The sequence below is a fragment of the Crocodylus porosus genome, unplaced genomic scaffold (genome assembly GCF_001723895.1).
Source record: "Crocodylus porosus isolate Cpor-Errol unplaced genomic scaffold, CroPor_comp1, whole genome shotgun sequence".
In the NCBI taxonomy this organism is placed as follows: domain Eukaryota; kingdom Metazoa; phylum Chordata; order Crocodylia; family Crocodylidae; genus Crocodylus; species Crocodylus porosus.
In genome coordinates, this window is record NW_017728906.1 from 38,548,612 (window position 1) to 38,572,276 (window position 23,665).

General features: G+C 39.8%; 1 protein-coding gene across 4 annotated transcripts in view; it reads left to right on the forward strand.

Moving 5' to 3' along the window:
* TTC3 (tetratricopeptide repeat domain 3) overlaps nt 1-23,665 on the forward strand; it is an 88,942-nt gene that overhangs the window by 470 nt on the left and 64,807 nt on the right. For all 4 annotated transcript variants that reach the window (XM_019528916.1, XM_019528919.1, XM_019528918.1 and 1 more), the window contains exons 2-13: nt 4,458-4,546; nt 8,227-8,278; nt 9,913-10,066; nt 10,526-10,613; nt 13,441-13,494; nt 15,160-15,283; nt 17,351-17,436; nt 18,391-18,485; nt 21,053-21,115; nt 21,966-22,020; nt 23,191-23,353; nt 23,479-23,527. In XM_019528916.1, coding sequence (XP_019384461.1) covers nt 4,469-4,546; nt 8,227-8,278; nt 9,913-10,066; nt 10,526-10,613; nt 13,441-13,494; nt 15,160-15,283; nt 17,351-17,436; nt 18,391-18,485; nt 21,053-21,115; nt 21,966-22,020; nt 23,191-23,353; nt 23,479-23,527 — 1,061 coding nt within the window. In that variant the 5' untranslated portion in view covers nt 4,458-4,468. The remainder of the gene's footprint in view (nt 1-4,457; nt 4,547-8,226; nt 8,279-9,912; nt 10,067-10,525; nt 10,614-13,440; nt 13,495-15,159; nt 15,284-17,350; nt 17,437-18,390; nt 18,486-21,052; nt 21,116-21,965; nt 22,021-23,190; nt 23,354-23,478; nt 23,528-23,665) is intronic.

Sequence of the window (23,665 nt, forward strand, 5' to 3'; positions counted from 1 at the left end):
CCAAAAAAAAAGTACGATTAAGAATCTTGCAAAAAGGTGAGTGCCAGGATGCCAAGTTTCTTTGGGTAGATGTGATTATCTTTTATTAGACCAACTAAATACCCTGCAAAATTGTTTTGTGCAAGCTGTCGGGCACAAGCAGCCTTCTTCAGACATGGGAGAGTATGCTGGAGTTTGTGTGCTGTCCTGGCTAGAAGAGAAGCCAATGTGCAGATAGCAGGTCTGTGCAAATGCAGATGCCTGGCATGGAGGATCAGAGTGAATGGGAGACAATAGGTGTGAATGACAATGGGAGACAGGAAGGTGGTTGGGGGAGGGGGAATGTTGACCTGGTGATAATTGTAGCCGGTAAAGTGGTGTTTACCTGACAAAGGGTTTAAACTCAAAAGCTTGCTAAGAAAAGTTTTTTTTTTTTTTTTTCAACTGTTTAAGTTGATCTAATAAAAGACATCAGATTCAGCCAAAGAACCTTGTCTAGCTGGTTAAGTGTAGTTTTTCCAGCTATTTAGTTGGTCAAATAAAAGTGATCACATCTGCCCAAAGAACCTTGTCTGCCTATGTTCTTAGACCAACACGATTACAGCCAACAACCTTAGTGCTAGGATGGGTTTAAGTGAGAAATACTTTCTGCCTTAATGTTTTGTTTTTTTTAATGCCTTTTGCTAGATTTTGATGAGCAAAGTAGATTATGCTGTTTTTTGAAGAAGCTGCTGTGAGCCATGCTGGCTTTTTGTATTGGTTAGGGATTCCTGAAAAGGATTCTTTATCCCAAACCAGCTCTGTTAAACAGGAAGTGTTATAGCCTGCTGATCCAGGCCTAACTGAGAAAAATATAGGGAGAGAGGGAGGCCAGCTGGTGAGGGGTGGGGTGTGGGGGAGAGAGGGGGAGTGGCCACAGAGGAGGGGTTTGAGAGGGAGAAACTATTCATATCTTTTCTGAACCAGAGCATCATGTTGTTCAAGTAGCCTCGTCCACTGTTGGTTTGCAAACTCCTCACATGAATGAGTTTGGAATTTTTTGAATTGTTGTGGCTTCATCATCTTTATCACCTCATGCTCTCTCGTGAGACTGTAGGTAGCAGAATCAATCTGACCTTCTCTCAGGGTCATTTTACTGCCAGTGTTAGCAACAGAACACCTTGGCTGTATCTCATGGGTCTCTGTTTTTATTGAGCTGAGAACTTGATGTTTATGAAGAAACAGCTGTTCACCTCTTTTAAAATTCTCATTCAAAAATTGCTATGGAACATCTGGGGGGGGAAAAAAGGCCAGTAGGGTGACCAGCTGTTCCTGTGTCATGGGCTGTAAACCATGGGATTTAACTTACCCTTCCTGTGATGACCTTTTTACTCTTATCAGTGGGCACAGGAAACATCTTTTTCTGCCTCAGAAAAAAGTACCTCTCTACCAAGTGCTCCGTCTGCTGCTTGAGAGACATGAGGTTTATGATGCACATCCCTCGGAGTAGTTTGTGAAGGTCATATTTAGTCTGGTACAGGAAGCAGTGTCCACGGTTCTTGCTTGGAGGATATCTTTAAAAAGTGCTCTGGCAAGCAGCCATTATACCTTATGCTAGAAAGGAGGAAATTAAACAAAAAAACTCTCAGTAGTTTTGACTCTGATACTAGGGTCTGCAGTTCTGACTAGAGTAACATTTGGTACAGGCAATATTGATGCTAACCCTGGGACAGGGACCCTGTGCTGTTGGCCTTAGGTGTGAGGCAATACACCTATACAAAGTGTGAGTATATTTCAGAGCATGTGACATGTTCATCTGTAGGGTGAACTCAAGCCAAGAAAAATCTTTTAAGTGTCACAATGTCAACCAATGAGAGCAAGGTACTGGTAATGCAGAGAAGGGGCAAGAGCAACCCAGGAGCTGTCACACCAGTGCCAACACCAGTTCTGAAATCTACACTGAGACTGAGACACCTTTCAAGAGGCACTTCTTTCCATATTTTTGGCACTAGAACAAGCTAGAACTTCATTCAGTAGTGTTGTCATTCCTGACGGTATACTGTAGTTTTTGCTATCTCTAGGCCACTTCTTTTCCGCACATGGAACAGGAAGCTCTCTCGGAGGAGCTATAAATAGCTCTCTAAAGGGAACTATCTCAAGGAGGCATTGTTCATGTAGGGCTTCGTAAATTGCCGTAAACAGGAGAGCCAGAGGCCAGTACCAGCCTGGCCATATAGCCCCCTTTGAGCTTGCTTATTTGTTAATGTGATGGGTAGTACAGTGCTGAAACAAAATACCCATGTGGGGCAAAAATAATGAGTACTGGCACCTACCTTCCTTTTTGTGTCCTTGTGCAAGGTATTTAGTAGAATTCACAGATATCATTGGTATCTGACAGGCCTTGTTGCGAGTACTTCTGCTGTGGCCTTGACCTTGCAGTTTCTGGGCTTTCAGCTGTGTGTCTTAATGCCCATGCCACCCCAGGCAACAGTCCTGGTACTGTTATGCAGGGTCGATAAAAAATCAACAATGTTTTTAAACTAAGAGTTTTTTAAATTTAATTTTTTTTTATTTAGTTGTATTTTTTTATTATTATTTTTTTTAATATGGATAGTTTTAATTTAAGATGCATTAAAGCTTAAAAATATCATCATGGAATAGGAATGATAACTTATACTATTTGAGACAATATATTCATGTAACCTTTTTAGAACAGGCTGTTGACTATATTAGGGGCCCAATCTTATGGGGTTCCCAGAGGCTTCTCTATACATTGGGTAGAGGTTTGTTTGGTGTTTTTTTTTAATCTTGATTAATGCAATTCAGTGCTCAGTCAAAGATCCCATTAAGCATCTCTGTAATATTTAGTTATAGTTCTCAACCTGGATTTGTGTGTCCAGCGATAATATTCCTTGTTAACAGCAGTATATGGAGACAAGAGAGAACAGACTTGATTACCTACCCATCAGCCTTCTTGTCTCTGCAAGTTTGTGTATGCAGTGTCATGCCCTTAACTCTCTAAAAGTGCAAAGTTTCAAGAAGTTAAATGAATCAAACAAGGATGCACTTTTTCTATGATGATTAAATTGAGGTTTCCTGCCCAGTGACTTCAGCCATGATTTAAATTGATAAGATTTAAATCAAATCCACTGTGATGTTGTGTAAACAGTTATAGTTTGAGCCATAGTTATGCAGGGATGGGTAGAGGGGGGTCTCCTGGGTATGTACAATCCCAGATAAATAAATTTATCTAATGCTTTTACAGTTTGGTTTGTTATTTCTAATGTTTACTTGCATCCTGTTTTCAGTCATTGAGGGGAACTTTACATGTGCTGGCGTGGGGGTGCGGCACTTTTAAGTGGCTCCTGAGAGCCTCTCTAATTAGAACACCCACATTATGTTGTATATTCAGCATTGCTTCCGCCATGATTTTGAAGCATGGGAACTCTGAATACACATGACAACCTAATTGACACACTCCAGCAGACTCAATTCATCCAGCTCCATCAATTGAGCTTTAATTAGCACACTCAGACTAGCTCTAGCTCTAATTATCATGCTCCAGCAGACTCGATACTAAATGCAAGTGAACTCACTCAGGGCACCTACACAGGTGTCTGACCTATGTTCTGACGCATGCTGATTAGCTTGTGTCAGAGTAGGTGGGCTCTTGTAGGTGCCCCGAATAAGTACACTTGTATTTAGTTTTCATTAGGTTCAGGAACAGCCTGTATTTCTCATTAACTGTTTTACTAACTGGAAACTTTGTTGCATTGTGTATAGAGTTATAAAAGGTACTGACAAATGTGGTTTGAACTGCTCGCTTCTAGACATACAAGCCAGTTTAGAACAGCTTAACCTTCCTAAAATGTTTCAGAAGTATATTGAGATAAGCAGGTATTATTTTGAACTGTTCCTCTGTGAACTAGTTCAGTGTCATGTGGACACCAAGCTTTCCATGACTTTTGTGTTAAATTTGTCCTCTGGGGATCTTGCCTTTCCCCACGATCCCTCAGCCAGTCTTTTCCCTGAAGGTTGTCTTGTTGCTGGCAGTGGACCTCACTCCACAGTATTCCGGACTGATTTGGGATGGGGGTGGAAGGGTGAGCAGGTAGAAATTTTGTGTCAAACCACAGAATAACTTGTAGCATAGATTCTTCATGATTAAAGCTGTTCTCTTTCAATACGTGTGAAAATCCCTTTACTCACTTGATTTCTTTTTGGGATTAAAATTTCTAGAAAATGCCAGAGGCAAGGATTTCTTAGGATGATATCTTTTATTGGACCAGCTATGTAGTTGGGATAAAGTTAGACAAGCTTTTGAATGCAAGACATTCTCTCTCGAGTCTAATCACAAGGAGCCAGGCCTTATAATCAGACCTGAGAGAGAATGTGTTACATTTGAAAGCTTGTCTAACTTTACCTAACTACATAGTTGGCATGCATACCAGGTGATTTTTTTTTTTTTTTCCTTCATATATTTTGGCTTTGCTTTCTAGGATCATGAACCATGGAAAAATCTCTACCTGACTCAGAGTTTGCTGGCATTGCTTTTTATGGTGGCTGCATTAAACCTTGTTGTCAGCTGGTAAGTAGCTGTATGAATAGGTAAAGCACAGGCTGAGTATCTGATGGCAATTCTTATTTAGTTCTCGTCTACAAACAGGGATGTAATTTTTTTTTTTAACTGAAATATTTAAGCTTTTCTAATTCATGGTGTGGGCACAACTCAGCTGGTATCAATATATCACAAGTTATTCCTTTTTCCATACTGGAATAAACTAGATCGGGGGTATCAGACATCTAGTCCATGGTGCCATATCATCTGACCTCAGTACTGCTTGTCTCTAGTATGGGCTACATGCACATGGCATGGGGCTGATCTGGGGTACATGCTGTATGTGACGTCTATACCAGACCATTTGTCTGCATTGAATCCAGAGCTGGTAGAATGTAGTGCTTATCCACAACTGACCTGTGCAGGCTGTGTGTGGTACATGGGGCTGAAGTCGGTGTCCTTACTGCAGAGGCAGAACACACACCCAGTCCAGGGTGCATGCTGTATGAGTCACCAGACAGCTCTATGGGCTGGTCTGTGGGCCTGGCTTAACCTGTAGACTGGCTCCATACTCCTGGGCTAGAGGAACAGAAGTATTTTTGTACCAAGGGTTTGGACATCATCTCTATCAATATAGTTAAAGCAATAAAACTTCTTTGTATAGGCAGTCATTGTTTGAATAAAGAATATTTCAATAGTGTGTATAGGGGCAACTAACTTGCACATCTTTTATTAAAGCATCCTAGATGTCCTTCCCAGCATTCCTTTTAATGAGGAGTGTTTGAAAAGATTTTTCTGCTTATGCTAATTGGACTGTTTTCAACTCTGCCTTAGCAAGGTGCCGTTGTATCTCGTGTGTCAAGCTGATATCAGATGTGGTTGTTTCTGTGGTATAGGCAATTCCATGTTATATAATGCCTCAGACCTAGCTAATCAGTCTCTTAGAGTGGACTGGTTTGGACATCATTATACTTTTCCTTAGCGAACACACAATCAGATTATATACAATAATAGGATAGGCTACTTCAATTTTGTAGGCCTCCAAAGAGAGTTTTGAGAACAAGAATAAGGCCTAGTCTATGCATATTTGACTTGATGAAGGTGCCACTTTTATACAGATACAGCTTTATGTGTGAACGCTCACTTTGCCTTAAATTTGGCTAAATTAATATAAGCCAGTCTTAAGTCAATATGCATGTCCACACAGGAATTAAAGCAGTTTATAAACTGCTTTTAAATTATGGGGATCCAACTTCAGCATGTATGTAAATCCAAAGTGTAGTAAGATTTCCATCCATTTAGCATCCAGTCCCTTTTAGTATACTGGCACATGAAAGCATAGATAGCTGTGAAAACAATACAGCCTTAAGGACCTGCTGCTGCTTATACATTACATAGTCTGCTTCCTGACTCTCTTTTCTTTCCTGTCCCCCATAAGAAAATCTCTTTCTTTGAAATAATGGTAAAACTATGTAAAATTCCTATGTTGTTGTTTTTGTTTTTGTGTTTTTTTTTTTTTATTAAACTCTTTTATATCACACATCAGGTGTCCTCTAAAGCATATTCAAAGATTTATTATTACTTCTCAATCTAAAACATTTTTTCATTGCTGGTGTATTGTGAAACTTTTTAAATCCATTACTATGATATTGAAAGAGTACAATGCTACATGGGGAAATAAAAGTAAATAAATAGACACTCCTAAACATTTCCTGTCTGCTTAAAAATGTATATAGTACTGTTCAGTCCTATATTATATTATTTTTTGTAACAATAAATTTATAAATTTTGTTTTTGGTTTGGTTTTTTTTCCTCTCTGCATCTTCTCATAGCTTTTCCAGTAGTTGAGTCTAAGTGCATTCAATTAATAAAGAAAACTTACAGTACTTTATTTCTGAATATACTATTCATTGTTTATTAGCTATTTACTAAGTTTAATGGCTGAAAATATTTTTTTTCGAAGTATCATGTCTTAAACACGTTTGTTCACATACCAGGTGATAATTTTCTGTGACTAAACCAGGGGTTGGCAATTATTAAGTGTCCCTCCAGCTGAAATGAGTTTTGGTGAGCTGTTGAGGGCTGCACACAAATCTTTTGGAAGACTTCATTTTAACAAATTATAGATTTAAAAAAAATCAGATTGTTAGAATCAGACATCTGCTATAACATGCATTTTAATTTTTATTGAAAAAAATATTTGTCCTGATTTTTGTTGGTTTTTTTAGTAGTGTATAGAGAGGTGATTGCATAGCTCAAAATAAAGTCTTGCTTTTGTATATTGTGTGTGGGGGGGGGAAATGCCTTTGGACTAGGTCCTGGGAGCTGGTGGGGTGGGGAAGTGGGGGTCATGAGGTGCATGCAGCAGAGCTCACCTGGGTGTTGCAGGTGCTGTCTAGCTCCTCCCTTCTCCCCCACCCCCACTCCACCCAGCCCACAGCTGCCCCCCTATGGTGCTTCTCATGGGGCCAAGCCCCATTCACTCCCACCTGGAGTAGCCCACACTGTGTTCCTGCCTGCAGCTGCCCCAGGCCTGCCAGACAACACTGCCCCAGCCAGTGTGTGCGCCGTCCCAGTAGGGCTGCTGCCTTAGCCACCTAGGTACTACTTTCTTCTCCCTGCCTTCAGTGGCTGCTCCTCCTGCCCCCGCTATGCCACCTTGGGCTGCCAATAACACGGGGAAGCTGTGGGGACATGTGCTGAGCACCACACACCCAGCCAGCTGGAGCAGGGCTCCAGATCCCTGCCACCTTCCACCAACTCTGCCTACCTGGCACGATGAGGTGGGAGGCTGAGGTGGCTGAATGGATGGAAGGCAGCCTGGAACTGGAGCCCATGCACTGGGGCAGGAGCTGCCCAGCTACATTTTGCCCCCCACTGCCTGGCTGTGTATGTGATGCCCCGACCCAGAGCTGCTGTTCATATTCTGTGCTACTTGTGAGCCAGAGTGGCACAGCAGGGGCAGGAAGAGGAGCCAAACAGGGCAAGAGTTGGCAGGGCTTGTCCCATGCAGAGCGATGTGGTGGCACTGCGGGCTCTGTACAGTCTATTGACAGGTGCCTGCTTATGGGTTGGATCCAGTCAGTTGATGGGCTGGATTTGGCCTGTGGGATATATTTTGCCCATTCCTGGACTAAACTGTATAATACAGACTGTTTGACTATTTACAATAATTATAAAAGAGATTAGACCCAAAAGGGCTTTCTGTGTGGGTGATGCAGCATATGATGATAAAAGAGATTTTTGGTCTGATTATCTGTTTTTGAGGCATGAAAGGATTCAGAACTGTGGAGGCCTGTAGGCAACTCGGGACTACTGCGGTTTTTTTGGGGAGGCACATTCATCCACCTCTAATTGAGGCTTAGAAAAGGTATCTTAAAGTTGAGGATATAAAATTGAATAAAAGGCCTTTATTCATAGTGCAAGCATAGGCAGGACATTTGAGGATGTGTCCAGAGTTCTTTCATCTTGCTTCCTTTCATTTTGATAATTTGATAGCGAAGTTGTTTGCCACTATTTTTCCTGGATGTTCTGGAATGGCCACACCTGAAAGACGGTGGGATGAACCTTATCCATGTTAAATATAAACTGGCGTCAATTTAACTGTCTGTTGCTTAAAAGAATTATGTTGCCAGTGGCTTATACAGTAATGAGTGTGGTTGTATGATGTAAAATAACAAAAACTAAAATAAGTACTGCTTCACTTTCAGGCTCGTGATAAATTTAGAAAGCATTCTTCAAATAAACTTAAACTTAAAACAGGTATGTAAATAGAAGTTTGTTTCTTTTGTGTTTTAAACCTTACTTGGGATTTTGGTTTTTACTTTTTTTTTCCTTCCTTCTGTATAAGGATGAAAGTTCATTTCTTTAAGGGACTGGATTGTAGGCAGTCGGCCTAGTGGCCGGCCACTGAGGAAAGCAGGAGCCAGGGGCATAGTTTAAAACACATGCTGAGTCGGAGTTATCAGATCAGTGGGGGAAACTCTGGGACACAGTTTAAAACGCATGCTGGGTCAGGGTTCAGGAGGCTGAGATCAAGTTACCATATCCACAGAGTAAAGTCCTAATCACAGGCAGGATTAGGGTCTGGAAACTAGATGCCCAGATCCATGGGAAAATTCTCAAGCTGGAATCCAAAAACAGAGTCAAGCAGGGTAAGGAACTGGAAAAGCCAGAGAGCACAGAGGCTTGTCAAAGTAGACCTTAACTTGGGTGTGGGCAGTTATTTGGGCTGGAGGGCCACTTAAGTAGTTTTGGTGAGCTGTTCTGGGCTGGATCAGAACCCCCAGCTTACAGGGCTGTCTGGTGAGTAGATCACAGGTCTGCCTTGGGCCTTGGCCCCAAGTTGTCATTGCCTCACAGTCCTGTCCCCACCTGCCCATCTGTTCTGCTCCTGGATGCCAGTCGCTTCCCAACCACAGCCCCATCCCATCTGCCTGGCCAAGCACATCCTTCCCTTGAGGCTCCAGGGCCAGTCTCCATGGAGATTCCATCTGGTACCCCTGGCAGTGGGCATGTGATTGATAGGGCCAGGGTGCCTAGAGGCAGGGCCAGGGCCAAGTCCAGCAGTGGTGGCGAAATAGACAGTAGCAGCTGAAAGGAGCTGCCCCCAGCACTGTCAGGAAGCTAATACTTATGACCTGATCCAGATTCATCTATAGCATAAAGAGCTTTAGAAGTCAGATGCTGTGCTTGTGCAGCAGGCAAAGAAGTCTGCTGTAATTATGGGGCTTTTTGTATATTCTAATCAGCTGAACTGTTCTGTAATGATATAGCTAATGAATGCAGTTTGTGTGTTACTCATTGTCAGCAGTTGTCAGTTATTTTTGGTCAATATTGCTTAATCCAGATAGAATCAGCCTTCTTTATTGGTGAAGCTGGATCTGGTTGGAAAAGGAAGCAACAAATTCTTGAATTTCATCATGGGGTGTTTGCTGAAATGTTAGGTGATGTACGGGCCAGTAGTCCATGGATTGAATTTATTTTCACTCTCCTGACAGATGAGTTAACAAGAAGTCATTAGAACTGTTGCTAGGGGTGGTGGTCACAATTCATGGGAGAGATTTTTTTTTTTAAGTAGCTGTCATCGTTCCATTTCGTTTTTCCCAAAGAAAAACAACCCCCACATCCTTAACATTTGCAGTTTCTAATAATCACAGCTGAAATGTCCTATTTTTCCACCTATTCTGGGTGGAATTTTATTTGGGATGTTATAGAACAAGAACTCCAGCTGTACTTGCATTTTTCGCTTCTCCTTGTTTCCAGGTAGCTTGTTACATGCATGCATCCATACAATAGAAACATTTTAATTATTTCTTTAATTAAACTTTGATTAATCAAATTGTCTGAATTTTGTAATTTAGTTTTTATATCTTTTTTTTTTTTCTTGTATTAAGGTGTTGATCCCTGTATTGTATGGTGCAGTAAGCCAGTAGAGGTACTGAGAGAATATTGCGATGTAGTTAAAAAATACATCTTTTGGCCGCTTCTGTTCAGAATCGATCATATGTTAAGTGATTGGTTTGTGGCAGATAATCACTTGGAGTACAGGTAAGCAAGGATGTTTTCATATTCATTAATCTCTCAGTTGTATTTGTTTAATTTTTATTTAACTGCTTGCTTTTGATAAGGTGTAGGGAAAGTTATAATTTGGATATAGGAGTATTCAAGATGCCTGCATTAATGTTCCAGGCTGTCCACGAGCAATACGAGATATAAATGAAGAAGTTTTATTTCTAAACAGCAGGGACAAATTTATTAGATAAAAACTGTCTGAAGATTGTCTCTAAAATCTGTATTTTGATGCTTAAATCAGCGCTCTGATTTTTTTGGGAAACTGCTGAACACTCAGCATTTTCTGTTAATTTACTCATGTTCAAGAGCTTGTCCTAAGGTTTTAACCACTGTCTTGTTTTAGATGTAATGTAAGTACTGTATTAGAAGCTAAAGCCATGCAATAGGGGAAATATGACCTTTCTAATAAATGAAAACTTTTTTTTTTTTTTTAAGTGGTTCCCAACTGTGCGAACTAAGTTTGAGAAGACTCTGGCACATCGAGGTTTTGGAAGACATTGTTGATTTAGCTAAGAAAGTTGTGGTGAGTAGTGTGTGTTAACTTGTATGTACTTCTGCATGGGATAAACTGCTTAATTAGTACTTTGCTGTAACACAAATTTTCAGTATACATTAGATGAGCAGAAGAGAATTGTTTTGGTCAGATTGAATAGATAGTGCAGCCCAGCAGACTGTCAACCTATGACAGTTTTATGTAAGGAAAGTACAGAGGTTTCCTGATATATGCAAAAAAAACTGGCTCCAAGGACTGAATTAGAGCAGGGATCATGGTTCTCATTATAAAATGTTCTTGCACACCTCATGCCCTGAAATAGATAAACACTTTGCTTTTGACAGCCGGGATGGTAAAAGAAAAGCTCTTTTCTTGATAATACTTGTGTGTGTTATTTCCCCAGGGAAAAAACAGGCAGCTACTGGTGGGGTGGGGTGCAGAACATTGTGGCCCCTCTGTTAACCCCCTAGCTGCAGGCTGCCAGAGGTGCTGCTGTCTGAGCCATGCTTCCTGAACTGAGCTTAGTGGGCACCTGTCAAGTCAGCTGAGGACCAGCCCAACTGGAGCCTCTGCTCCAGCACCCAAGGCTTGGATGTGCTTTAGAAATACAGTGGAGCTGAATCCTGGGTGCTGAGACAGGCTTTTACTGAATTAGTAACAGCCTCTCCAGCGCAAGCCCCTGCCAGAGGAAGGGAAAGCATTGCTGCCCGTGGACAGCGCATTATGAAGAGAAGTTCTCTATCCCCAAATTAGGGCAAAGGGAACTTGTCTTGCCAAATGAGGCCCTAAAATGAAGACTAAGTACATCTGTCTCTTCTCAAGGCAATCACTTTATTGGAAAACTAAACATAAGTTGAATTAGCATTTAGATCAGGTGGTGGAAATGCAAAAACATACTTGTACCTGGGAGGATAAGGTATAGGCCAGACTACATCTAATATATTTGGTTTAACATTTGGTTATGTTAATTATTCCTACTAACGTGTAAACTATAATGTGGTATGTTTAGATTATCCCATCTAATCTAAAATCTTATGCTCTGTGTAATCTGAGCTGTTTCAGTTGGATATGTTAACTGCTTCCTTTCCTCTTCTGACCAAACAAATTTGTCTGCAAAGGGTCTTATTGCAGGAATTCAAAAATGTTTTTGGCCCATTCTGCTTTTAACCACACTTCTGCAGCTTAACCCCAAATGTCTGTTATTTAGTTTCACGTTTACAGCAACAACATACAGTTCCAATCTTTACATAATGGAGAATATAGGCAAGATGGAGGCACTTATGCCAAAACCTCTAATGTGCTCCTTACACAGCGAGCATGCACATTGTCCACAGCCAACGGCTAGTACGGAGCCCCACATGCTCTTTATGCTGCCTTCTGTGCACTGTTACTTTCTCTTTTCCCAGCAGAGGCTCATGCTGCAGAAGCTGTTGTTACCATATTTGTTTGCTTAAAATATGCACCCCAATCTCCAGCCTTTTTTTTTTTTTGAGTGGGGGTGGGATTTGAAAATATAGTATATGTTTGCATGGTGTGTAACAGTAGGCTCTGATGTCTGGTTGAGGCCTTTAAAGACTACTGCAGTATCGATGATGATCTAATCATGTCGGTGAGATAAATGATCCTCCTCCCCTGCAGACTGAATTAGAAGAACTTTCTGTGTGACCATTTTCATTTTGTCTGTGCTCAATAATAAGTTGTTTGAAAACTCTTTGGCTAATAATGCGTCTAAAACAATAGCGTAACAGTAGAAGACACCAAAGTAAAGAAGAAAGGAAATCAGCAAAGAAAACTGAGGGTGGAAAGGGAAAAAGATGTACTCCTTAATACCCCAATTTTAGATATTTTTATTCTTTGGGTTTCTTGTTTTTTAAGATCTGTTTGTTATCTACTGAAATGTGGTGGTCCAACCCAAAATAAAATTTTGCTGGTCCACTCTTTTATTAAATGGCATTTCATAAGTAGATATTTTGCTTTTGTAAGTTGAATGCATTTCACATACTTGGGGCTCCTTTTTTTTCTCATTATTTATGCCACTTTCCCTTAAGTTTTCTGTGTGCCACCATTTCATCCCCTGTTATTTCAGAAACTCTGTGCATCTTCCCAGCTCCTCTCAGATGTCAAGGGTCCCATTCCTTCCTCAAGAGGGGGTGTGCTCCTTCATTTTCCTCATCTTCCATATCTGGGTATCTCTATCACAGTTTCATGTGCATCGCCATTTACCTGGTTCCCACAATCAGATGAGTCATTGTTTGTAAACTGTATTGGGAGATCAACAGAGTTGAAAGGTTTTAATTGCTGCCATCAATTGTTTTTTTTGATATACAGACTGTTACAGAGATTGTTGAAGCTCATTTAGCTTGTCTAAATGCATAAGTGGGTTCTATGGGTATGTCTACATAATACAGTGGAGTAAACTGCAGATCTCAGATAAGTGAGCTACTGGAAATAGTATAGCTATGACAGCAAGGCTTTTAGCCTTTGCTAATTATCCCGGTTGAGAGAGTGGGTATATTTGTATAGGTGGAGTGCTGCCCTACCATGCCTGTACTGCTTGTAGTACTTAAATTAAAGCTAGCTGCATGGCATGGTGTTGTACTTTGTGTATATATATATCCCATGTGTCCCTCTTCAGCTGTAATTTTCCCTGCTATTTACTTATGTCAGTAGAAGACTTCCTGAAATTTTGGAATAAATCAGAAGCAAAGTCTAAATTTATCTTGCTGTAGAAAAAGTCATTCAGTTGAACTTTAACCAAGAGAGTCATTTTGAATTGAAAAAAGAAACAAAATCAAATCCAAATAGCTAGGGAGGAAGGTCCTTGTAACTTTGTTTTGTGTGCTCTTTTCTCTTCCAGAATGATCCATTTTTTATCAATGGCATATTAAGAATCGGTACAAGAATAGAAAATGTAAGTTGGTTCAACTTTCTTTCTTTTTTTTTTTTTTTTTTTTGAGTGTGTATTAATACAACTATAGCAAAAGCTCTGTATCTGGCACCCATGGGAAATGGGGCGTGCCAGATAACCAAATATGCCAGTTACCTGAGAGGCGTCTTTGCCTGCCTCCTGCTGCATCTGGTGCGTCAGTGTGCCAGAGGACAGGCGTCATGCTGCCCTTCCCATGCCTCTCGCCCCTGCCCTGTACATCCTAGAGAGAACAATCCCTTCCAGTGATACTGGATTACATGCAAACTTTATTAATTTATCAATAAATTTGCTGTGGCCCGAAGTGGGACTCGGTGAAACCAGAAGCAGAACTTCCGGTTTCGTTTTTGCCATGTCAGCTTGCATGCCAGTTAATAGAGCATACCAGTAAATCAGGTGCCAGACACAACAGTTTTTACTGTAGAATTCTTCTCTTTTAAGATATCCAAAGCTGTGTGTTTATTAAATTCATGTTACATGAGTATGTGAAAGCTAGACTCACTTGTTGGTACAGAACTTCCTTCTTGGAAGACTAATTCTCGGGATTTTGTTGCATGGATGTTGTTTTTCTTTTGCATGTCACTTCCAAGTATTTTTCCAGTTTGACATCTTGTGTAAGTAACACTCAGAATAAATTATTGGTGTTTTGAAGACCCATAGTATGGTTGCTTTTAATAGCAGGAGAAATTGGAATAGGCACATCTGCCTTATTGCTTGTATTTTGTCATTGTGTCGGAAAGGGCATGGATTTAAATACACAAAAACACTCTAAGTTGACAAAATTTGTTTAAGAGGTAAAAGCTTATCTGAGGCAATAGACATTCTATGCTTAATCCCATTGTTTCAGAAGAAGCTTTGGAACATGGTTAGTAGATCAAACAACTTGGATTTCTAGGTACAAAGACACCAAAACATATTTAAGAATCAAGATCTCTCCACTTGCATCACCTTATCTACAGATATAAGAATCTTAAGAGTCAGTTTTCTTGTTACGTGCTGCCTCCATTTTCATAGTTGGAAACCATGAAAAATTTTATAGATCAAACCTTATGACTTGAATGGTATTCAGAAACTTTGTGGTGGAAATCAAACATTACATGCTTGCTAGACTGTAAAGTAATTCTAAATTGACTTCAGTAGAATTGAACTGATTAACACCAGCCAGGGTCTGATTTGACAATGTTAAAATGTGGTGGATGCAAGATAAATTGAGAGGCTAAAATGTACCAATCAGCAACAAAGAGTACAAATGAACAAAACTGGCTTAGTAATCAGGACAAAAAACACATACCAAGATTGTCCCAGAAACCACTGATGGTTTCTTCAACAGTATTTTTATATGCAGAAATAATATGTGTCGTATAAAGCAGAGAGATCCTCCCTCAGCTTCTTTTTGGTGCCTGGACTGATGTGGTCTGTAGAAGTGAAGTGTTTATGGAACTGTTACGCTTATTTTTGCAAACAACAGCCAAGGCAGTGGACAGATTGCCCTTGCCTCATTTATGTGAGGAGCTACATTGTACAACTGTGTTACAGAAATTGTATACATTTGTTGCTTTTATATCATGTTGCAAACAATTTAGGTGATTTACTCTCATGGGATACACAAAGTCTAGATGCTGACTCTAATTTCTCCCTTCTTTTTGAAAGAAAGTCTTTGATGTTGGGGATGCCCTCGATTGGGTAAAATACACAGGTGAATTCAGTGTTCTAGAGAAGTTAAAAAAGCTTGGTGATTACTGTTGGCCTCCCCTTGAAGTTTTCTTTGCTGAATGTAAGTATAAACATTTTTAGAACAACAACTAGTTGTAAAGTAGTTTGTCTGAATCCTGTATGTTTCTTAGAAGTCTGAACTGGTTGAAGCACCCAGAAAAAGTTAGAATGATTTTCAGTTCAGAGCAGTTGCGCTAAGTCTTTGCACATATGGATGCCACCAAAATAGTGCATTCTGCTTCTGTACAGGTGTTTGAAGTCTTTTCATCAACAATGTCTATTATGGATTGCATGTGGCTCCTGGAATCAGAGGTGGTAGGCTTGGATGCGCATCCCTGAGCCAGTCTGCATGCTGGGCTGCAACTGACCCCATATTCCCTCTACCTCCCCCCCCCCCGCTTTTTCTCCCCCCTGTCAGGCACTGCATTCAGCTGACACACAGCACACACTAGCTCCTGGGGCCAGCCTGGAACTGGACCCACAGTTATACATGGTACTGGAAGTCTGGGACATGGGCTGCATATGGTTTTTTTTTTCCTTCAATTTTTGTCAGTTGGTCTACATCTGAAAACACAGCTTTGTACTTTTTCCTTTGAGATGTCTGGGTTGTTTGTGTTTTTTTGTTTTGTTTTGTTTTGTTTTTTCCTGGGGTTTAATATACCTGTTGCTACAGCCATCAGTGGTGCAATATTTTCTGCTGTAGAAAAAATAAACATTTGCTATTCCGCCCTCGCTAACCTTGGAATCTGATTCTTTCTTTGCTTGCGGTGCCTTTTTCCCTTCAGAGAGAAAAAATACTGGCTAATTCTTTCTTTTATTCTATTCCAAAATGACAAGTAAAGGAAATAAGGCAGGTCAACTTTTTTTTCATCTTTAAAGAAAACAGTTGGTTTATATTTAAATATAAAGAAGCAGTTTCCAAAAAGTACAGTAAACATTTAATACCCAGAAGCTTGCCAATTTGATAAACTTAGATTAAGGTATCTCAAAATTATGGTTTTATTAGGAACTATTGAGAAGTCAGGTCAAGCTGAAAACATTTAGAGACTGGCTTATTACTGGAGAAACCAGAATTTCTGCAATCGTGTATCTCATGAAACTGCCTCTTTTTGTGAAAGTTCAGTGTTGTTTTACTTGTATGAGTAACACATTTGCCATTAGGGGACAACATTTCCACATCATGAAACCATGAACAATCTGTAGGAATTACTAAAATTTTAAAAAATGAGTAAACAATTGGCATGTAATGACTTCCAAAGATTTGTTTAGGACTGTCCTCCACTACTTGTCATTTGGCCACTCCCTTTGTTACCAAAAGCTGCGGTTTAAAAAGTGGATACAGTAGAGCTATTTTACAGTGTTGCAGTGAAGGACATTTCCATCCCATGAGACTTGCGTAACAATCAAATATTGGACTAGATTACAGGCATTGAAGGAAAAGGATTAATGGAACTGTTAATTTCTGTACAACTTACCACATGAATGTGAAAGTTAAGATATTGATACCTGTTTGTAATGTTATCGTGAACAGAGCTAGTTAAAGTATTTATCTGATTTGTTTAGTAAGTTTAGTTGTACTTTTAAATAAATATTCAAATATAGTAAGGAATATAATGCCCATTTTAATAATAAAAAACTGCGTGGCATCAATAGGCATTGACATCTGGTTAATTGCTTGTATGTATTTTATTTTTTATAGGAATAGCAAGAGTTGGGCTTTGGTTCAAAGGGAGTATCATTTAGGCCTTGATCCAACAATGCTGTTAAGAATGTAACAAATGTAAATGTATCTTTCTTGAATAAGGCTGTTCACATTCTTGAAATTAGGAACAGATTTAAATACTTAGAATGGGAACCTAAAATGTTTGTCCTGAATTGGAGGCATATATATTCTTTTGGATATCTTTTGTTTACTCTTGGCTATTTTTTACTGTTCATGTTGAGGAAAATAAAAAACAAAACCTGGCAAATCCTGGCATATGAAAAATTTTATTTTCGTGTGCCTGGCTATTTTTGGTTTAACAATAACAGTTATTGTTGTTAGGATATACTGTTATTCTTGGATGTAAAAAACCTAATTTCTATTTTAATCACTTGGGTTTTCTTTTTGTCCTATTTCTGCATACAGACAAAAATCATATAACTAGGGTTGCATTGGAAGATTGCAACTTAGTTGAAGAGTTCGAAGCTCAAAGTTGTGAAAACTGTAAAAGGGTAGGACAAAGCTCTGAAGTACTATGCATTTTGTTTTAAGCAGAAAGTAGTTTGGGATAGTTGGACCTTTTAGAAATCTATGTGGAAGTAGTTGGCCAGACAAGTAACATTCATAGGATCCATACTGTAATAAATGAAATATTATTTGTTACAATGTCTACCCTGTTTATCCATGAGGGCCTTACATCTTTTCCAGAAAGCTCAAGTCAGTGCTTTAAGGCTGCTTTCTTTATTCTGATCTGTGCCTTTTAGATGCTCCTGTGTGCTTCTGGCCCAACACTTTTTCTAGTGCAGGGGACATGTTGAATGGGTTGGTTGTGTTCCATCTCTTCCCCCTGGTCTAGTCCCTTACTCAACCAAGGCCAGTTGATAAAAGTTGAAGCAGCTCAGTTTGGTGGCTGATTTAAAATTTCTAGTCTGTTTCTTAGGGCCTAGAGAAACCTGGCTCCAGTATGATGTGGGCTTGGAGGCTTTGCCCAGGCCTGAGCCAGGCAACTGGAAGCTACACTTTCAATGCAGCCAGAGAGCAGGGAGAAGAGGCAGCAGCATGGGCACAGCTCCCAACTCTCCATCCTTAATGCAGCTCCTCATTGCCTGGCCCCAGGACGGGTGTCTGCAAAATCCCCTGCTGTCAGAGCCACTGAAGTCTGCCTAGCATTCACATGCGATACGCTTCTGACCCTGGGACTAATCAGTTCTCCCCATGTAAGCAAAGCGAGTGAGAAGTTGACAGTACCTGCAGTGTAAGAAGTGGAACAATTTTTCATTTCAATTCCACAGATAGAATTTGGATTACTACTCTTACCCTTAAATCGATTTATGAGTACACTCAGCATTCCCTATACAAGCAGACAGGAGGCTTATCATTTAATGCCTTTTGTATTTCTCATGATAGCTGACTTAAATTCTGACTGGCTATATGTTTTTTTTTCTTTTCTTTTCTTAACCTTGCAGGAAAGTGAATTTATGAAAAAAAGAGGAAATAGTGAGTTTTCCCAAACGAACTGGAACTATGCTATAATCTTCTACACTAAAGCCATAGAATATTGGTAAGAACAAATTCAAGTAGCTGGATCATTTTTATATTTTGCACTTTCAACTTTTTTAGGATTGTACTGATTTTTTTTTTTTTGTCCCTGGCTAAAGATCAGCAGGGATCCTCGTTTTCTCTAAATTAAAAAATCACAAATTCTCTGATTTAAAAATCCATGATTAAAATGAAACGCCACCATGTATATAGGTATCTGCTGAACACAATATTTTCTTGATTTATATTTACAATTTAAAAGCAATTTGGAAGCTTACCAGTGCCTTAATCACTATAATAAAATAAATTCTAGATGCCTTTAAATTTTGGCGTTTGCTTTTTGGGTTTTTTATCATGGAAAATCAGATCGCCCTCTACCCCCCTTCACTCACCAGAACAAAGGTCCAGGTCCCTTACTCCCCTGCCCCTCCAAACCTGCCAGAGGGACTCCTAGCTGCCAGGGCTATAGGGCTAGGGACCCAGCTCTGCATCTCCTTGACCCCCGCAGCGGTGCCTGAGCCCTGGCTGCCACAGCTTGAGCAGGGAGCACAGCATCGAGCCCTGCTTCCCCTCCTCCATGGGCAGCACAGCCAGAGCAGAGCCCAGGGTGGGGGTGGAGAGGGAGGAAGCTAGGCATGTGTGGGCTTGGGCCCCCTGCCCTGCTGCCCTCCCCCCTCCCACCCCCCAGCGGCCTCTGTAGCCCAGTGGGTGGGACCTGGTGCAGCAGGGCAGAACAGGGACAGGCAGGGAAGCTCCTTGCTGCTTCAAGCCCTGTGCCACCCTAACAAGGTGCCCATTTGGTAGCAGTGTGGGGCACAACTCTGCCATGCTGCCCCTGCTGCAGCCGGGTGGGTGGGGGGAGCTTTGCCAAGGCAGCGCAGGGCTCGGAGTTGCAAGGAGCTTTCCAGGCTGCCTGGCGGCCAAGTACATGCACATTTGCCAGCCTGCAGAGAGCTTTTTGCAAAAGTGGGAAATCTGTGTATTTCTGCACTAAAATGAGAAATCCATGTTTTTCCTAGTCAAAAGGGAAAATCCACATTTTTTCCATGGGAAACGGAGAACCTGGATCCCTGAAGATGAGATACCCAATTTAAAAAAAAAAAAAAAAAAAACCTGTCCAAGAACATGCTTTAAGTTCAGCAGTTTTGCGCTGTATATTGTATGTTCTTTTGTATAAGACATTTAGCCTTTCCTATATTAATGATTTTTTTACAAAAAATCCCAAAATGTTAACACCAATTCAAGACCAAGTTTTAAAATAAATTATTCTTCTGCCTTCCACAGTAACCTTCACTATGGTAAGTGTTTATTCACTGTGGTAAGCAGGAAAACAGGGCACACTACAACTAAAAACCAAAACAAAACAAAAAATGCCATTAAGAATGACAGCCACCTACGCTAGTAATCTTAGTGTTGGTAACAGCTGGTATATGATAATGGGATCTTTTTTGTTAATTCTTTGGTGTAGGCAGTTTATCATAAAAGCATCTGGAAACTTTTACAGGCGTGTTTTTATATGAGGAATCTGCATGTAAAATGAAAGCACATGTTTGTGTGAATACAGTATTTAGTCTATAACACTAACTTATTATGAACTTGCCACTAAACATTGGGTTGCCAAAATATCTACCTGGTTCTAGTTGAGACATGGGGTGAGCAGAATCAGGAACTGTGAAGGTTAATGCATCTGTTACTCCCCTTTTGCCACTGATACTGTACCCCTGCATTTTGGTGGCAGGCCCTGCCCCTTCTTGCCCTGCCCCTCAATTTTTAGCTCTCTTAGGAGTCTCACAAATGAGGAGAAACAGCTCAGCCAGCTAGATCTAAATCAGGGGTCCTCAAACTCTTTATGGTGAAGATCACTTTTTGGCACCCCAGGATCTACTGCACTGCCCCAGTCCTGCCTCCCAGACAAGCCACCAGGGTTCTGACCCCACTCACCCAGCCCAGCCTGGCTGGCAGGGAGCATGGCTCAGCCCAGCCACATGGGTCCTGCTGCTCCTGAATGTGGAGCCTCTAACAGACTGAAAGAATGTCAGAGGCTCCACAGTCGACTAGTTGATCAAGATTGACTGGTTGGTGACCACTGATTTAAACTGTGGCCTATATGTTTGACGTTGTGATCTAGAACTTAAGGCTAGTTTTTCTCTTTCAAGTAAAAAAAAAAAAAAAAATATTCAATATTAATCTGCTGCATAGAGATTTCAGCTGAGCTAGAATCAACAGTTGACCCACAAATTTAGCTATGAATTGCTTCTAGTACTTAAGGAGAAGGTGGCAGCAGTTAGGTATTTTAAACTTTTCTTAATTCTTCTAGTTTGACTTTTGAAATGAGTAGTTTGAATTGGCTGAGATGCATACATGGGCCCAGAACTTGAAGATCGTTACACCACATGACTAACTTGATAAACGTGATTAGTGCATTGACTTGAAAACAGTATGATATTTGATTAAGTTAAGTAGCTGCATTATTGTTTAGATGTATAGTTTTGAATATATCGAGGAAATGAATTAAAGCTCTTTAAGGTAATTAATTTTGTTTGTCTTGCATATAATAATGTTTTTGGGGGTTTCTTTTATACTTTGTAGCCCTGAAAACCATCTTCTTTACAGTAATCGGGCTCTCTGTTTTCTTATCACTGGAGAATACAGGTAAGTAAATATTTTTTTTATAGGATCTGAAATGTTGAGGTCTCCTTTTAATCATGAATTGTAAATTGATAATATACTTAGTAAAATAATGTTTTAATGCCTTAAACATGTAGACTTGATTTTCTGAAGCGGTCGTGACACAGCATCAAGGGAACTAGATAAGAAGTTGTCTACAGATAGCTAAGCTATCTATGACATAGATGTGAACTATACCAGCATCTCAAGAGGGGGCTGATGCTTTATCATTCAGCTTTAAATTTAAGTGTTGTCATAAATCTTCACTGCTCTCTCCCAGGGGGCCTAAAATCATTACAAGTCGCATGCTAGACTTCTAATCCTTTTACCTACTGAGTGATCACACACGTTTTCTTGATGTCTCATAACCCCTCTCTAACTTCTTGCACATACTCTCTTTACGTACAATACAAGCATGATTTGGTGACCGTACTTGTTTTGACTGTCCAATTTCCCTTTTTCTACACATCTCTAAATTTAACTGAATGTACTGTTTATCACTACTGTTTGGACTTCCTGTCCTCCAATTCTACCCTAGGCCTTCTTTAATCGGTTTTACTTTTTATTGAACTGTTTCAGTGTAAAGTCTCTAATGAACTCTGTGTGAAATTCAGAGCTAGTAATGCTGTACTTAGGTTAACAAGTATTATTTCTTGTTGCTTTGTCATGTAAATTTGCTATGCACAACTTTGATCAAAATTATTTGGGGTAAGGCTTGTCTCCTTGTTATGTGTATTCAGTGCCTAGCACAGTTGAGCCCTGGTAAAAAATAACAAATAATAAAACAGTAATTAAATAAAAATAATACTTACTTTCTTTTTCCATTTCTTTCAAGGAGAGCCCTTGGTGATGGAAAAAGGGCCATTATTTTGAAGCCTAGTTGGCCAAAGGTTAGTTTAATATAATTTGACAGTTCTACTTACTGTTCCAACCAAAATATATTGGGTGTAGGCCTGGCAGCCAGCTTAGCATAAGCAACACCATTTTGTGCTTTGACATAACTAACACCACTAAACACAAAGCCAGTGAGTCACAATCTAGGGTGACTTGTTATAACTCATCTCAGCAAAAAATTAAAATAGGATGTGGTCTAGCAGTCCAAAGCAACAGATTGCAGACAGCTGCCAAACACAAAAATGACCACTGTGATAGATGATTATGCATATTTTGACATAACTGTATCTGGGACATACAGAAGAGAATTATAAGTATTTTTCCTAGGTTTTTTATATATTCTTACATTTGGGGGAGAGCAACACATAGGGGGGAAAAAAACAAAACAACTAATTGAACCCCGGTGGCATGACAGAGACCTGGCCAGCTGAACTCACTACATCCATTGGAAAGCATGTTGACTGTTAGGGCTTGCTTAAAGGTTAAGTATTGCATGTAAAACCTTGCTTAAATATTAGTATGGCTTATGTGTTCAGTAAATTTAGGATCTGAGACTGGAATATAGTTTGATTGTTTCATTTCCATTTGCTGCACCCCTTAACTAAATTTTAGTATATGGTAGTATGACTTTTTTTTTTTTATTTAGCCCACCTGATCTAAGGCCCTGATTCTTACAGAGGCAGTGTTGTCTCCTCGGCTTAAGTGAAAGCAGAACATCCTCTCATGGGCCAAGAATTTTTGTAAAGGGTGTGGGGAATAAGAGTTAGTATAGTATTAGGTGCATTTTTTTTTTTTTTTTTAATTTTTTTAAGTATAAAGAAAGCAGTGGGAACATTTGATATATTTTAAAAACTTAGTGTGATATGATATTATAATGCTTCATATGCCCAGGCTGTCATTATTAAGTATACTGAAGAAGCATAAATGGGGGCAACTACATAATTATCCAAGTAAAAGGTTATGGTGGGAATAGGAAGAAAACAGACGATGTATTGATTTATGAATAATTAGTCCTCTTTGAAGGGGCAAATCCTTTTTTGTGCAATTTTTGAATAATCAGTCTTATAAAGGCCTTTGTTCTGCATTTGTCAGGACTTTTTCTTGAAGGTTGATTTAGTATTTTCTTTTTTATAAGACTAATTACTTTTTAAATTCAAAATATATAGGGTCACTATCATTTCTGTGATGCTCTTTCACTCCTGGGGGAACATGAACAGGCAATGGTAGCTAACGAAAGAGCCCAAGAGCTATGCAAGAATAGTCCTGAAGGACTTAAGGATCTTATTCAACAAAACACAAAATTACGGAAGAAAATAGAAGAAATTAAAGGTAACGTTTCCTGTTTCTAAGACCTTTTTCTGAATACAACAGAATTTCTTCAGCTCAGCTGCAGCTTTCCTTTGACCTTTTTTTTCAGTTGCTAGATCATTGCTTTTTCTGTACAATTTCTACAGGTGGCAAACAAAGTAAACACAAACCAAAGAAACCACATTTTGAGAAAAAGTAAGACAAATTTCATTTACTTTTAATTTTATAAAAATTACCAATTAATGTAAAGTCATCAGGGTGCTTAATATTGAAGAGGGGAGGCCACAGGCTGGATTTGGACATGGGCAGATCTAGGATGTTTTTGTTCCATCC